Source organism: Orcinus orca, chromosome 1 (genome assembly GCF_937001465.1).
Source record: "Orcinus orca chromosome 1, mOrcOrc1.1, whole genome shotgun sequence".
NCBI lineage: Eukaryota > Metazoa > Chordata > Mammalia > Artiodactyla > Delphinidae > Orcinus > Orcinus orca.
In genome coordinates this window covers 32,282,503-32,297,034 of record NC_064559.1, presented here as the reverse complement: position 1 = coordinate 32,297,034, position 14,532 = coordinate 32,282,503, and the positions used below count along the sequence as shown (strand labels likewise).

General features: G+C 44.0%; 1 protein-coding gene across 16 annotated transcripts in view; it reads right to left on the bottom strand.

Moving 5' to 3' along the window:
• The window catches only part of PPP1R12B (protein phosphatase 1 regulatory subunit 12B), a 197,353-nt gene that overhangs the window by 80,144 nt on the left and 102,677 nt on the right, over positions 1–14,532 (bottom strand). For 14 of the 16 annotated variants that reach the window (XR_007476031.1, XM_049706871.1, XM_033415970.2 and 11 more), the window contains 2 exons: positions 12,019–12,109; positions 2,869–3,072 (listed from right to left, as the gene is read on the bottom strand). Coding sequence is in view for 14 of the 16 variants with exons in the window: in XM_049706871.1 (XP_049562828.1) it covers positions 2,869–3,072; positions 12,019–12,109 (295 nt within the window). In the remaining 2 variants the exon portion in view is untranslated. Of the gene's footprint in view, positions 1–2,868; positions 3,073–12,018; positions 12,110–14,532 lie in introns of those variants that run through there. The other 2 variants (XM_049706914.1, XM_033415982.2) reach the window with 2 other exon arrangements.

The following is a 14,532-nucleotide window of genomic DNA, read 5'->3' as shown; positions in this document are numbered from 1 at the left end:
AGTCAGCTTGGGAGTCTGAGAGAACGTGGCTCCAATTCCAGCTTGAAGGAGCTGTGTGACCTGAAGTACGTGACTTGAGTTTTGATCTCTGCTTCCTCATGTATAAAACAGGGATAATAATATCTTCCTCAGAGAGGGCTGTGAGGATTAAATGAGAATGTACGTTATGTGCTTACAACGGTCTCTAGTATGTAATAAGTACTCAAAAAATAGCTGATAAAACAAATGAAACGAACAACAGAACCTCAGTTAGTTTATGCAGCCTAGCCATTCAAAGTTAGAGCAAGAAGACTTTCTTCTCCTGTAATTATATTGACCATAAAGTTTATCATCCCAACTAGGACATTTCTGAGAGTGAAAAGGAACAGTACTGATAATTACCCAGAGATAAAAGCTGTCACTGGAACAATCTTAGGTAAACCAGGAGTTACGATCACCTTAAATATAACCCTATAACTGACTACCAACTGCAATTGAGAAATGGACCATAAGTCAAAACGTCTACCCCAAAGTGACAGCTTGTGGCCGAGAATAAGGGTGCTCTGTGAGTGCTTGGGTCTGCAGAAGTTTGTAGAACAACGTACTAGTGGTGAGGAGGGCAAGCTGCGGAGCCAACGCCTTGCTCCACCTCTGCTTTTTTTTTCTAGTAAAATCTTTTATTTTATAATACTGTACCATCAAATTAAAAGTCAAAATAAGCGTTCACCCAACTGCCTAAATGGTTATTACATATACGTATATATTTGGTTGAAAAGGGAGAGAGAAAAGAGGAATTTGAAGGCTAAAATAAACAAATGGGACCTAATGAAACTTAAAAGCTTTTGCACAGCAAAGGAAACCATAAACAAGACCAAAAGACAACCCTCAGAATGGGAGAAAATATTTGCAAATGAAGCAACTGACAAAATTTACAAGCAGCTCATGCAACTCAACAACAAAAAAGCAAACAACCCAGTCCAAAAATGGGCAGAAGACCTAAATAGACATTTCTCCAAAGAAGATATAGACTGCCAACAAACACATGAAAGAATGCTCAACATCATTAATCATCAGAGAAATGCAAATCAAAACTACAATGAGATATCATCTCACACCAGTCAGAATGGCCATCATCAAAAAATCTACAAACACTAAATGCTGGAGAGGGTGTGGAGAAAAGGGAACCCTCTTGCACTGTTGGTGGGAATGTAAATTGGTACAGCCACTATAGAGAACAGTATGGAGGTTCCTTAAAAAACTACAAATAGAACAACCATATGACCCAGCAATCCCACTACTGGGCATATACCCTGAGAAAACCATAATTCAAAAAGAGTCATGTACCAAAATGTTCATTGCAGCTCTATTTACAATAGCCCGGAGATGGAAACAACCTAAGTGTCCATCAACAGATGAATGGATAAAGAAGATGTGGCACATATATACAATGGAATATTACTCAGCCATAAAAGGAAACGAAATTGAGTTATTTGTAGTGAGGTGGATGGACCTAGAGTCTGTCATACAGAGTGAAGTAAGTCAGAAAGAAAGACAAATACCGTATGCTAACACATATATACGGAATCTAAAAAAAAAAAGTCATGAAGAACCTAGGGGTAAGACAGGAATAAAGACACAGACCTACTAGAGAATGGACTTGAGGATATGGGGAGGGGGAAGGGTAAGCTGTGACAAAGTGAGAGAGTGGCATGGACATTATACACTACCAAATGTAAGGTAGATAGCTAGTGGGAAGCAGCCGCATAGCACAGGGAGATCAGCTCAGTGCTTTGTGACCACCTAGAGGGGTGGGATAGGGAGGGTGGGAGGGAGGGAGATGCAAGAGGGAAGAGATATGGGAACATATGTATATGTATAACTGATTCACTTTGTTATAAAGCAGAAACTAACACACCATTGTAAAGCAATTATACTCCAATAAAGATGCAAAAAAAAAAAAGAATGAAAAAAAAAAGTACATCATCATCATCGTAGTAGTTAAGATTTGCTGAACACTTAATGTGTCAAGCACTATACATGTATTACCTCACAAGGAGTACCCTCTATTATAAGCTCTGTTTTTACAAATTAGGAAACTATGTAAAACAAGGTTAAATAAATTACCCAAAGCCATACAGCTAGTTAGTAAGGATACTGCGGTTTGAACCCAAATAGTCTAACACCAGAACATACACAGATAGGCAGACACACACACAAATCAATATTATTATTATTTTCGTCGCGTGGCTTGTGGGATCTTAGTTTCCCGACGAGGTATCGAACCTGGGCGGCCAGCAGTGAAGGCGCCAATTCCTAACCACTGGACCGCCAGGGAAGTCCTTGACCTCTTCCTAGCCGTGCAAAATGCTGGGCAGGTTACTTAACCTGTCACTCCACTGACTCATATTTTAAGAAGGAATAATAATACTTACCTCAGAGGGTTGTTGTGAGGATTAAACAATTTAATACACATATTGAAATTGTTAAAATTGTGCCTGGCATAAACTAAATAATAAATGCTTATACTTCTATTTGCATTTTTTTATACCAAGATCTCTCTTTTCAGAATAGAAAGACACATTTAGTTAACCAAAAGTATGGTGGTAATCATTTCACAACATGTACACACATCAAATCATGTTGTAACATTACATGTCCATTACATCTCAATAAAACTGGAAAAAAGCGCATTAGTTAACTCCCAGAGGAAAAAATTGATCACTTAAGGACTAACATCCTCTGAATTCTTTCAGTCACACAGGTCTGCCAACTAAAGATGGACGTAAATAGCGTGTTCTATGAGGCGTCCCCTGCAGAGTAGGACAGTTCTGGAATTATCAGTGGGGAGGAGACTCCCCCAGCCACCTGCTTTCAGCACAGAGAGCTCACCTGATCCTCCAGACTCCGGTCCCAGGGCTGGCGGCTCTCCCCAGCTTCCTCTGCAGGGGCTGCCAGGGGCTCATGCTTCTGGGCGCTGCCGTCGAGCCCTCTGGGGCCCACGGGCTTCGGGCTGGGCTGTTCCTGAGCCTGACGCTCTGCCCTCGACCGGCTGAACGTCCTTTCTGCTTCCTGGAGATCCGTCAGGGTTACACCCTGGGAAAATACCACAAGGTCAGAGAGGTTTCACCCTAACCATGGAATAACGCCCCGTGAATGAGCAGGGAAACTCCGTAAAGATCTAATGGTACCGAATTCCAAATGAAGCTCCCGAAATGTGTGAGGCCGCTTCAAGCAATATACGCTGAAAACAAACACCTCAGAACGCAGGGGCCCCAGGCCTGAGCCTAGATACACTTCAAACACAATACTTGAGCGTTTCCTGCTTGAGTTCCAGAAACAGGGCAGCACTGATGCCCGCCCGCTGCTTCCACACCCATGGTTCTCACATCTCCACCTGGACGCTCCCGACCCCCCAAGAGCACGCAGCCACCAACAGAGACTGTCCAGCAGATACAAGGAAAACTTAAGTTTACGCACAGAAAGAAGAACCAGGCTCAAAATGGTGACAATTCAGAGCCAGGCTAGAGCCACCACCAAAACCAAAAACCAAACCCACACAAACAAACACAAAACCAACCCTGAGGGAGCCGCCAAGATGCCAGAGCAGGAAGACCCTGAGCTCGCCTCTTCCCAGGGCACCAGGATAACTATGCACAGAACAACTGCTGCCCAGGCCCGACCAGAAGAGATCGTCTACAGCTACAGACGTACCGAAAGAGCCACCACAAGACGGGCAGGAGGGGCGACCCGCAAATGCTGTGGAGTTCTCCCCCAGGAGCGAGCGGGCTGGTCTGAGCCCCAGCCTGGGGGAGACAAGCCCCCAGAACGTCTGGGTTTGAAGGCCAGCAGGGCTTCCTTTCAGGAGTCCCAGAGGGCTGTGTGGGGATAGAGACCCCACTCTTACAGGGCACACACAAAATCTCACGTGCTCCACAACCCAGGGCAGAAGCAGTAATTCCAAAGGAGCCTGGGTCAGACCCACCTGCTGATCTTGGAGAGTCTCCCGGAGAGGCAGGCCTGTGATGCTGGGGACACAGACGCTGGCAGCAGCCACTCTGGGGAGCTGGTTCAACCGCAAGGACACTGGTGCAGGCAGGCACCATCGTGGAGTCCTCCCTCTAGCTTATTACCCTCAGGACCCAGCCCCGCTCATAGCCAACAGAACACAGGCACCAGGAATGGGACGGCCTCAGGCCAAGCAACTAACTAGGCAGGGACACAGGCCCACCCACCAGCAGACAGGCTGCCTTATGATCCCCTGGACACAGCCCTGCCCACCAGAGGGCCCAGGACCCAGCCCCACACACCAGTGCACAGGCACTAGACCCGGGACCACCAGAGACCTACAGCCAGAGACCCAGGGACCCAGCTCCACCGACCAGTGGGCAGACACCAGCCCCAGAAACCCCTGGGCCCTGGCCCTGCCCACCAGTAAGCCTCCTCTAGCCTTCAGACCAGCCTCACACGCCAATGGGTGGACACCACACCAATGGGTGGACACCAGCCCCAGGACAATCACAGCCCACAGCCTGCCATGGGAGGACCCAGTCCATCCACCAGCAGGTCAGCACCAGCCCTGGGGCCAGCTGGGCCCCAGCCCTGCCCACCAGCAGGCCAACACAAGCTTCAGAACACACTGGACCCCACAGCTAGCTGTATCACAAGCCAGCCCCAACGATCAGCAGTCTGACACCAGCTCTGGACCCTGGGGCCCTGCAGCCAGACCCCCAGGACCCGGCTCTGCCCACCAGCAGGCCAGCACTAGCCCCAGGACGTAGCTTCACTCACCAGTGAAGAGGGCGGGCCACAGCCCCACTGACTCTACTCCCAGCGAGCCAGCACTAGCCTAGGGGCCCCCCTGGGTTCCACAGTCGGCCACCTCATGACCTGGTCACGGCAACCAGCAGCCTCCACACAAGGCAGGGCCTGGCAACCAACCAGCCCACCCACATAGGCAGCCCACCACAACAGAATGACCCACGCAGCCCACAGAGGGGGCACCCCTAGAGCACACAGCTCTGCTGACCAGAGAGGAGTGCACTGCTGGGACGTATAGGACGCCTCCTACAGAAGGCCACTTCCCCAAGGTCAAGAAATGTAACCAACCTACCAGACACATGGAAACACAATGTTATAAACAGCAAGTTAGGCAAAATGAGGCGACAGAAGAACACGTTCCAAATGAAAGAACAAGATAAAACCGCAGAAGAACAACTAAGTGAAGTGGAGACAGGCAATCTACCTGAGAAAAAGTTCAAGGTTATGATCGTAAAGATGATCAAAGAACTTAAGAAAGAATGAACAGAGTGAGAAGTTGTAAGTTTTTAACAAAGAGTTGGACAATACAAAGAACAACCAAACAGAGACGAAGAATACAATAACCGAAATGAAAAATGCACTAGAAGGAATCAACAGTATACTAAATGATACAGAGGAACAGACCAGTGAGCTGGAAGACAGAATAGTGGAGATCACTGGCACCGAACAGAAAAAATATATACATATAAATAAACGAGGACACTTTAAGAGACCTCTACGATGACATCAAATGCACTAACAGTCACATCACAGAGGTCCCAAAAGGAGAAGAGAGAGAGAGAAAGGGTCACAGAACATATTTGAAGACATAACAGTTGAAAATTTCCCTAACCTGGGAAGGGAAACAGACATCCAGGTCCAGGAAGCACAGAGTCCCAAACAGGATCAACCCAAAGAGGACCACACCAAGACATATTGGAATTAAAATGGCAAAAGTTAAAGACAGAGTATTAAAAGCAGCAAGGGAAAAGCAGCATGTTATATACAAGGGAGCTCCCATAAAGCTATCAGCTGACTTTTCAGCAGAAACTCTGCAGGCCAGAAGGGAGTGGCACAATATAATTAGACTGATGAAAAGGAAAAGCCTACAACCAAGAATGCTCTACCCAGCAAGGCTCTCATTCAGAGTTGATGGAGAAAGCAAAAGCTTTACACACAAGCAAAAGCTAAAAGAGTTCAGCACCAACACACCAGCTTTATAAGAAATGTTAAAGGTATTTCTCTAAGCAAAAGAAAGGAAAAAGAAAAAAAAAAACAAAATAAGATCACAACTAGAAACATGAAAATTATGAAAGGAAAAATCTCACTGGTAAAGGCAAATATACAGTAAAGGCAGTAAATCAACCAAGTACAAACCTCCTAGAAAGGTTAAAAGACAAAGTAGTAAAATCAACTATATCCACAATAAGAAGTTAAGGGATACACAAAATGAAAGGATATAAAATATGATGTCAAAAACAGTAATCATGGGGGGAGAGAAGGAAAAATGCAGGGTTATTAAAATGTTATTTGAAATTAAAGAGATCAGCGACTTGAAATAATTGTGTGTGTGTGTGTATACACACACACATATACTGCTGTACGCAAACTTCATGGTAATTACAAACCAAAAAATCTATAATAGATACATACACATAAAAGGGAAGGAAATCCAAACATAACACTAAAGAGGGTCATCAAATCACAAGGGAAGAGAACAAAAGAGGAAAGGAACAAAAAAGGACTAAAAAAACAATCTCGAAACAGTACCAAAATGGCAATAAGTACATACATATCAATAACTACTTTATATGAAATGGATTAAATGCTGCAATCAAAAGATGGAGTGGCTGAAAGGATACAAAAACAAGACCCATATATTGGGGCTGGCCAAAAAGTTCGTTCGGTTTTTCTGTAAGATGTTATAGAAAAACCCAAACGAACTTTTTGGCCCACCCAATATATGCTGCCTACAAGAGACACACTTCAGATCTAAAGACACACACAGACTGAAAGTGAGGGAATGGAAAAAGGTATTCCATACAAATGGAAATGAAAAGAAAGCTGGGTAGCAATATTTATAACAGAAAAATAGACTTTAAAATAGAAACTGTTGGGACTTCCCTGGTGGCACAGTGGTTTAGAATCCACCTGCCAGTGTGGGAGACGTGGGCTCGATCCCTGATCTGGGAAGATCCCACATGCCGTGGAGCAACTAATCCCATGTGCCACAACTACCGAGCCTGCGCTCTAGAGCCCGCGTGCCGCAACTACTGAGCCCACGTGTTGCAACTACTGAAGCCCATGCGCCTAGAGCCCGAGCTCCAAAATAAGAGAAGCCACCGCAATGAGAAGCCCACACACTGCAACGAAGAGTAGCCCCCGCTCGCCGCAACTAGAGAAAGCCTGTGCACAGCAACGAAGACCCAACGCGGCCATAAATAAATAAATAAATAGACAAACAAACAAATAATAAAAATAAAATAAAATAAAGACTGTTACAAGAGACAAAGAAGGACAGTACATAATAATCAAGGGATGAATCCAAGAAGATATGACAATTGAAAATATATTTGCACCCAACATAGGAGCACCTAAATGAATAAAGCAAATATTAATAGACATAAAGGGAGAAATCAACAGTAACACAAAAATAGTAGGGGACTTTAACACCCCACTTACATCAATGGGCAGATCATCCACACAAAAGATCAGTAAGGAAACTCTGGCCTTAAATGGCACATCAGACCAGATGGACTTAATAGAGAGAGAGAATATTCCATCCAAAAGCAGCAGAATACACATTCTTTTCAAAGGCATATTCTCCAGGATACATCTGTGCCGTATCATGGAACAAGTCACAGTGCATTTGAGAAGGCTGCAATCATATCAAGCATCTTTTCCAACCACAAGGCTATGAGACTAGAGATCAACTACAAGAGTAAAAACCACAGAGAACACAAACATGTGTGGCCCAAACAAAATGCTACTAAACAACCAATGGATCACTGAAAAAATCAAAGAAGAATTCAAAATATACCTGGAGACAAATGAAATGAAAACACAGTGTTCCAAGATCTTCGGGATGCTGCAAAGCAATTCTAAGAGGGACGTTTATAGCAATACAGCCCTCTCAGGAAACAAGAAAAATCTCAAATAAACAACCTAACCTTAACCTAAAGGAATCAGAAAAAGAAGAATAAACGACACCCAAAGTTAGCAGAATTTCTCCTAGGAGAACACATAGGCAGAACACTCTTTGACATAAAGCACAGCAATATTTTTTTGGATCTGCCTCCTACGGCAAGGAAACAAAAACAAAAATAAGCAAATGGGACCTAATGAAACTTAAAAGTCTTTGCACAGTAAAGGAAACCATCAACAAAACGAAAAGACAAATGGGAAAGACTGAATGGGAGAAAATATTTGCAAATGATATGACGAATAAGGGGTTAATCTCCAAAATATATAAACAGCTCATACAACTCAATATCAAAAAAACAAACAAGCCAATTTAAAAATGGGCTGAAGACCTGAATAGACATTTTTCCAAAGAAGACATACAGATGGCCAACAGGTACATGAAAAGATGCTCAACATCACTCATCATCAGGGAAATGCAAATCAAAACCACAGTGAGATGTCACCTCACACCTGTCAGAATGGCTGTCATCAGAAAGACCATAAATGACACATGTTGGTGAGAATGCAGAGAAAAGGGAACCCTAGTACACTGCTGATGGGAGTGTACACTGGTGCAGCCACTGTGGAAAACAGTATAGAGGACCCTCAGTAAACTAGAAATAGAACTAAAATAAACTAAAAATAGAACTAAAAATAGTATGATCCAGCAATTCCACTCCTGGGCATATATCTGAAAAAACCAAAAACACTAATTCGAAAAGACACATGCACCCCAACATTCACGGCAGCATGATTTACAACTGCCAAGATATGGAAGCCATCCAGCTGTCTATCAACAGATGCATGGATACAGAAGACGTGAGACACGCAGACACACACACAGATACACATACTCCACATATGCATACATACGTATATGGAGTATTAGCCACTGGCATGAAATTTTGCCATTTGCAACAACATGGATGGGCCTGGAGTGTATCATGCTGAGTGAAAAAAGTCAGAGGACAAACACCGCAAGACACCACCTCTGTGTGGGGTCTAGGAAATAAGATCCACTAGCGAGCACAGCAAAAAAGACCAGACTCACAGGTGTGGAGGAACACCAGTGGTTGCCAGAGGGAGAGGGAAGCGGGAGGGAAATACTGGGGCAGGGGATTAAGAGGTATAACTTATTACGCATAAAATAAGCTACAGGATACATTTACAACACAGGGAGTACAGCCAGTATTTTATAACTATAAATGGCATATAATCTTTTTTTGTTTGTTTTTTTCGGTACGCGGGCCTCTCACTGCTGTGGCCTCTCCCATTGCAGAGCACAGGCTCCGGACGCGCAGGCTCAGCAGCCGTGGCTCACGGGCCCAGCCGCTCCGCGGCACGCGGGATCTTCCCGGACTGGGGCACGAACCCGTGTCCCCTGCATCGGCAGGCGGACTCTCAACCACTGCGCCACCAGGGAAGCCCTAGCATATAATCTTAAAAAATTTTATTCAGTATGATGTACACCTGAAGCTAACAATATTGTAAACCAACTATACCTCCATTTTAAAAAATTTTAAAAAAAACCCCACAAGCCCTGAACTAGCTTTTCTCTAACATAATTTTGTAACTGTAGGAATCACACAGAGACATTCCACCAATTAAAATTTTCCCCAGGCTCATAGGAGCAGTAATACAGAAAAAAAGGAAATAATGAGGAGACATCTGCAGGACACGGGGGAAAAGGGTTAGGAAGACAGTGAGTTGATTCTTAACTCAAGTAGTCATATGCTCATGTCCTCAGAAGAGGGAAGTTCCAAAGCCGGAAGGCAACTATTAGCTATTTTGTTCACTCATTCTCTTAATAAAAAGTTACTGCGTTCTTAAGTACTGGAACTACAAAGACAAATCAAATGATTCCTGTACTCAAGAACCATAATCTAATGGAAAAGACATAAGAAAACAGATGAGTGTAATGGAAAGTAAGTAGTAAGACAGAAACATATGATCCAGCCTATTCTATTTCTGGGTCTACACCCAAAAGAACTAAAAGCAGGATCTGATGAGATGTTTGCACACTGATGTTCACAGCAAGACTGTTCACAGCAGCCAAAAGGTGGAAGCAACCTAAGTGTCCCTCAATGGATGATGGATGAAGCAAATGGGGTCTAAACATACAACAAAATATTATTCAGCCTTACAAAGGAAGGCAGTTCTGACACGTGCTACCACATGGATGAACCTTGAAGACATTACACTGAGTGAAACGAGCCAGCCACAAAAAAGACAAAAACTGTGTGATTCCACTCGCATGAGCTACCTAGAGTCAAGGTCATAGAGATAAAAAGTAGAGCGGTGTTGCCAGAAGCTGTGGGGAGAGAGGGAGCTGTTTAATGGGTAGAGAGGTTCCGTTTGGGGAGACGAAAGCTGTGCTGGAGATGGTGGTGCCGATGACTGCACAGTGACGTGAATGCATTTAATGCCAATGAATCGTATGCTTAAAAATGGCTAGAATATTAAGTTGTATGTTACGTATCGCCTGCCACAGTAAACCAAACCAAAACAAATGCTTGTCTGGCCCTCGTGGGGGTTATATCCTCTGGGGAAACAAACCACCATGAAGCACAAGCAGTAACAGCTGTGGCAATGACTACACAGGACGGCACCTGCCCGACCCTGGAGGGTCAGGAACGACACAAGGGCACTCGGGGGCTACGCATAGGTCCCTCTCTCAGTCCTCAGCTCTCCTGCTTGGCGTCTGTAGCATCTGAAGCTGCGGAGCTTCCCCTCTTCACTGGAGACTGCCGTTCACTCCCTCGGGTACCACCTCCTGGGTGACCCCTCAGCCCTCTGACTGCTCCTCGGTTCTGCTGCCTGGCTCATCCTCCTCTGCTTCCTTGACGCCCAATCACAGCCTCCCTCAACTGTTGCTGCCACATGCCTGTCATCTCCAGCTCAGCTAAGGAACAGCCTCCCACGGGCCTCCAGGCTTCACAGACCACTCCCAGCAGTTCTCTGCACAGCGACTTTTGCAAAATGTAACGTAGATCATATCTTCCTTACTTCAAAGCTTCCCCGAGGGACTCTTCTTTTTTCTAACATCATTATTGAAACACAATCCACATAAGATCCACCCTTTTAAAGAGTACAACTGGCTGTTTTCTAGTATATTCACAGAGCTGTGCAAAATCCCCATCTCATTTCAGGACATTTCATCACCCCAGAAGGAAAGTAACCCCACACCCTTAGTGGTCACTTCCCATTCCTCCCTCTCTCCAGCCCCCAGCAGATACTAACCCACTTTCTATTTTTCTGGATTTGCCTATTCTGGACATGTTCATACAAATGGAATCATGCCAGGTTTCTTTCATGCAGCATAACTTTTTCTTAAGGTTCATCCACATTGCAGCATTGGCATGCGTCAGGACTTCATTTCTTTTTATTCCCAAATCAATGGAAATTTGTGAGGGTTGTTTCCAGTTTTGTTAGCTGCTTCATTTATTTGGTCTGTGCAATGGCCCCGCTTGGGCCCACTGCCCAACACTCGCTGGGGCACCACCAGCCACAGAACTCTGACCTTGACGCTGCAGGGAGCCCAGGGCTCAGCCCTCCAGCGAACCTGCACACTCCACACGTAATCTTGGTCTATACAGCAAGTTAACTCTGGCCAGAGATGACACTGAATTTGGGTCTCTGGCTCCTGTGAATAACGCTGTTATAAATATCTGTGCAGGGCTTTTCTGTAGAAGCCTGCTTTGTTTCTCTTGAGTACACACCCAGGAGCAACGTGGCTGGGTCCCGTGGTAACTCTACGGTTAACACTCTGAGATTGTGCCAGACTGTTCTCCTGCAGGAATTAAGGTGTGGGCCTTAAGCACACGTGGAATGATCAGTCTTAGGGAGGGAAGGAGAGAAACCTGCTCTGCGCCTGAAGAACAGAAGCGAGAGCGGGTATATGGAGCTATGAATTCATTTGATTCTATATAGTGTAAGATTTAACAGGAAAGCTTTCACTACAATGGCTGGAATAAGGCACACATTTTATCACGGTTTAATTGTACTTCAGTGGAAAGGCACACAGACAAAAAAGGACTTAAACACGGAGGTCACACTCACTTGGGTAGACCTGCGAGTCTGCCGAGCCTGTCTGGAGCGCGCTTTCCGTAACGACTCTGCTTCCTCGTCCCGTACAGGAGTCAGATACGACCTGCGGGGAAGAAGGGTCACAGCAGAGGTAAGGCCCTGGGGGCAGCAGGTGCGTCTGCACACCGAGGGGGTTTCTGTGAGCCAAGGTGAAGTGAGGCCGACTCAACCCGACGGCCTATCGGTGAACATTACATAAGCCAAGACATCATCTGTAAACGTATCAGTGTTCGTGCAGAATCACACCACCTGTAACTGTAAGATGAGAACTTTCTTTCCTCTTTCCCATCCTTAGACTTTTTATTTCGTTTCCTGCCTTCGCGCTCTGGCTAGCACTGATGACAGTCGTTTCCCTGCTTCGCTCCTGCCTTCAGAGAGACAGCTTCTGGCCAAGACCCTGCAGACTCTGCTCCTCAGGTGAAGGCAACTCCTTCCCCGCCCTTGGGAGTGCACTAGGGGGGGCTTGTTGTTATTTGTTTCGTCGTTTAATCATTAGTGTGTGAACTTTATCACAGGCTTTTCCTCCCTGTATACTGAGATTATCATTTCCTTCTTTCTTCTGTTAATATGCAGAATTACACTGAACAAGTTTTGAATGATAAAACCACCCTAAATGCTTGGGATAAGCTCAACTTAATCATGATGTATCACCATTTATAGAGACTTACTTTTTATATAGATTCAGTATTATTTACTTTAGGATTCCTCCATCCGTGTTCATGCAAGAAACTGGCCTGTAATTTTCCCTTATAACAACGCAGCCAGTCTTGAAATTAAAGTTATGAAAGTTGGGAAGTGTTTTCTCCTTGTCTATTTTCTTTGAGAATCTGTGTAAGACTGGGGTCATTTCCTCCTTAAATAATTGGAAGGGTTCACCAATAGAGTCATCTGGGTTTAGAGTGTTCTTTATGGAAAGGTTTTAAATAAGGGTTGCAATTTCTTTAATAGAATTAGGCCTATTCAGATGTTCTGTTTTGGTAATATTCGTTTTTCAAGGAATCTTATCTATATTTTCATATTCAGTACCACAAAACAGTTCATAATATCCTAAAAATACATTTTAATTGTCACTGTAATACAAGCATATCTCAGAGATACTGCAAGGTCAGTTCCAGACCACCACAGTAAAGTGAATCTTGCAATAAAGTCAGTCATGTGAAATTTTTGGGTGTCCAGTACATATAAAAATTATGTTTACGCTATACTGTAGTAAGTGTGCAATAGCATATCTTAAAAAAACAAGGTACATACTTTAATTTAAAAATATTGCTAAAAATGCTAGCCATCATCTGAGCCTTCAGCAAGCTGTAATCTTTTTGCTGGTGGAGGGTCTTGCCTTGATGTTGCTGGCGACTCGCTGGTCAGGATGGTGGTTGCTGAGGGCTGGGGTGGCCGTGGCGATGTCTTGAAAGAAGACAGCAGTGACGTTTGCCTCACTGACTGACTCTTCCCTTCATGAATGATTTCTCTGTAGCCTGTGATGCTGGCTGATACCATTTTACCCACAGTAGAACTTCTTTCAAGACTGGAGTCAATCCTCTCAAATCCTGCCCCTGCTTTATCAACTAAGTTATGTCATATTCTAAATCCTCTGTTGTCATCTTAATAACCTTCACAGTATCTTCACCAGGAGTAGAGTCCGTTGCAAAAAAACACTTTCTTTTTTTCTTTAAATTTTATTTTTTTAATTGGAGTATAGCTGATTTACAACGTGTGTTAGTTTCAAGTGTATAGCAAAGTGATTCAGTTACACATATACATATATCTATCCTTTTTCAGATTCTTTTCCCTTATAGGTTATTACAAAATATTGAGTAGAGTTCCCTGTGCTACACAGTAGTCCTTATTGTTTATCTGTTTTATGTGTAGTAGTGTGTACATGTTGATCCCAAACTCCTAATGTACTCCTACCCTTCCCCTTCGGTAACCATAAGTTTGTTTTCTATGTCTGTGAGTCTATTTCTGTTTTGTATATAAGTTCATTTGTATCTTTTATTTATTTTTTTAAGATTCCACATACAAGTGATATCATGTGGTATTTGTCTTTGTCTAGCTTACTTCACCTAGTATGATAACCTCTAGGTGCACCCACGTTGCTGCGAATGGCATTATTTCATTCTTTTTTTATGGCTGAGTGATATTCCATTGTATACGTGTACCACATCTTCTTTATCCAGTCATCTGTGGATAGACATTTAGGCTGTCTCTATGTCTTCACTACCGTAACTAGTGCTATGAATAAGAAATCACTTTCTTTGGTCACCCATAAGAAGCAACTCCTCATCCTTCAAGTTGTATCATGAGATTGCAGCAATTCCGTCACATCTTTAGGCCCCCATTTCTAATTCTATTTCTTTTGCTTTCTCCACCAAATCTGCAGTTACCTCCTCCACTGGAGTCTTGAACCCCTCGAAGTCATCCATGAGGGTTGGAATCTACTTTTTCCAAACTCCTGTTAAGGTGGATATTCTGATCTCTTCCCATGAA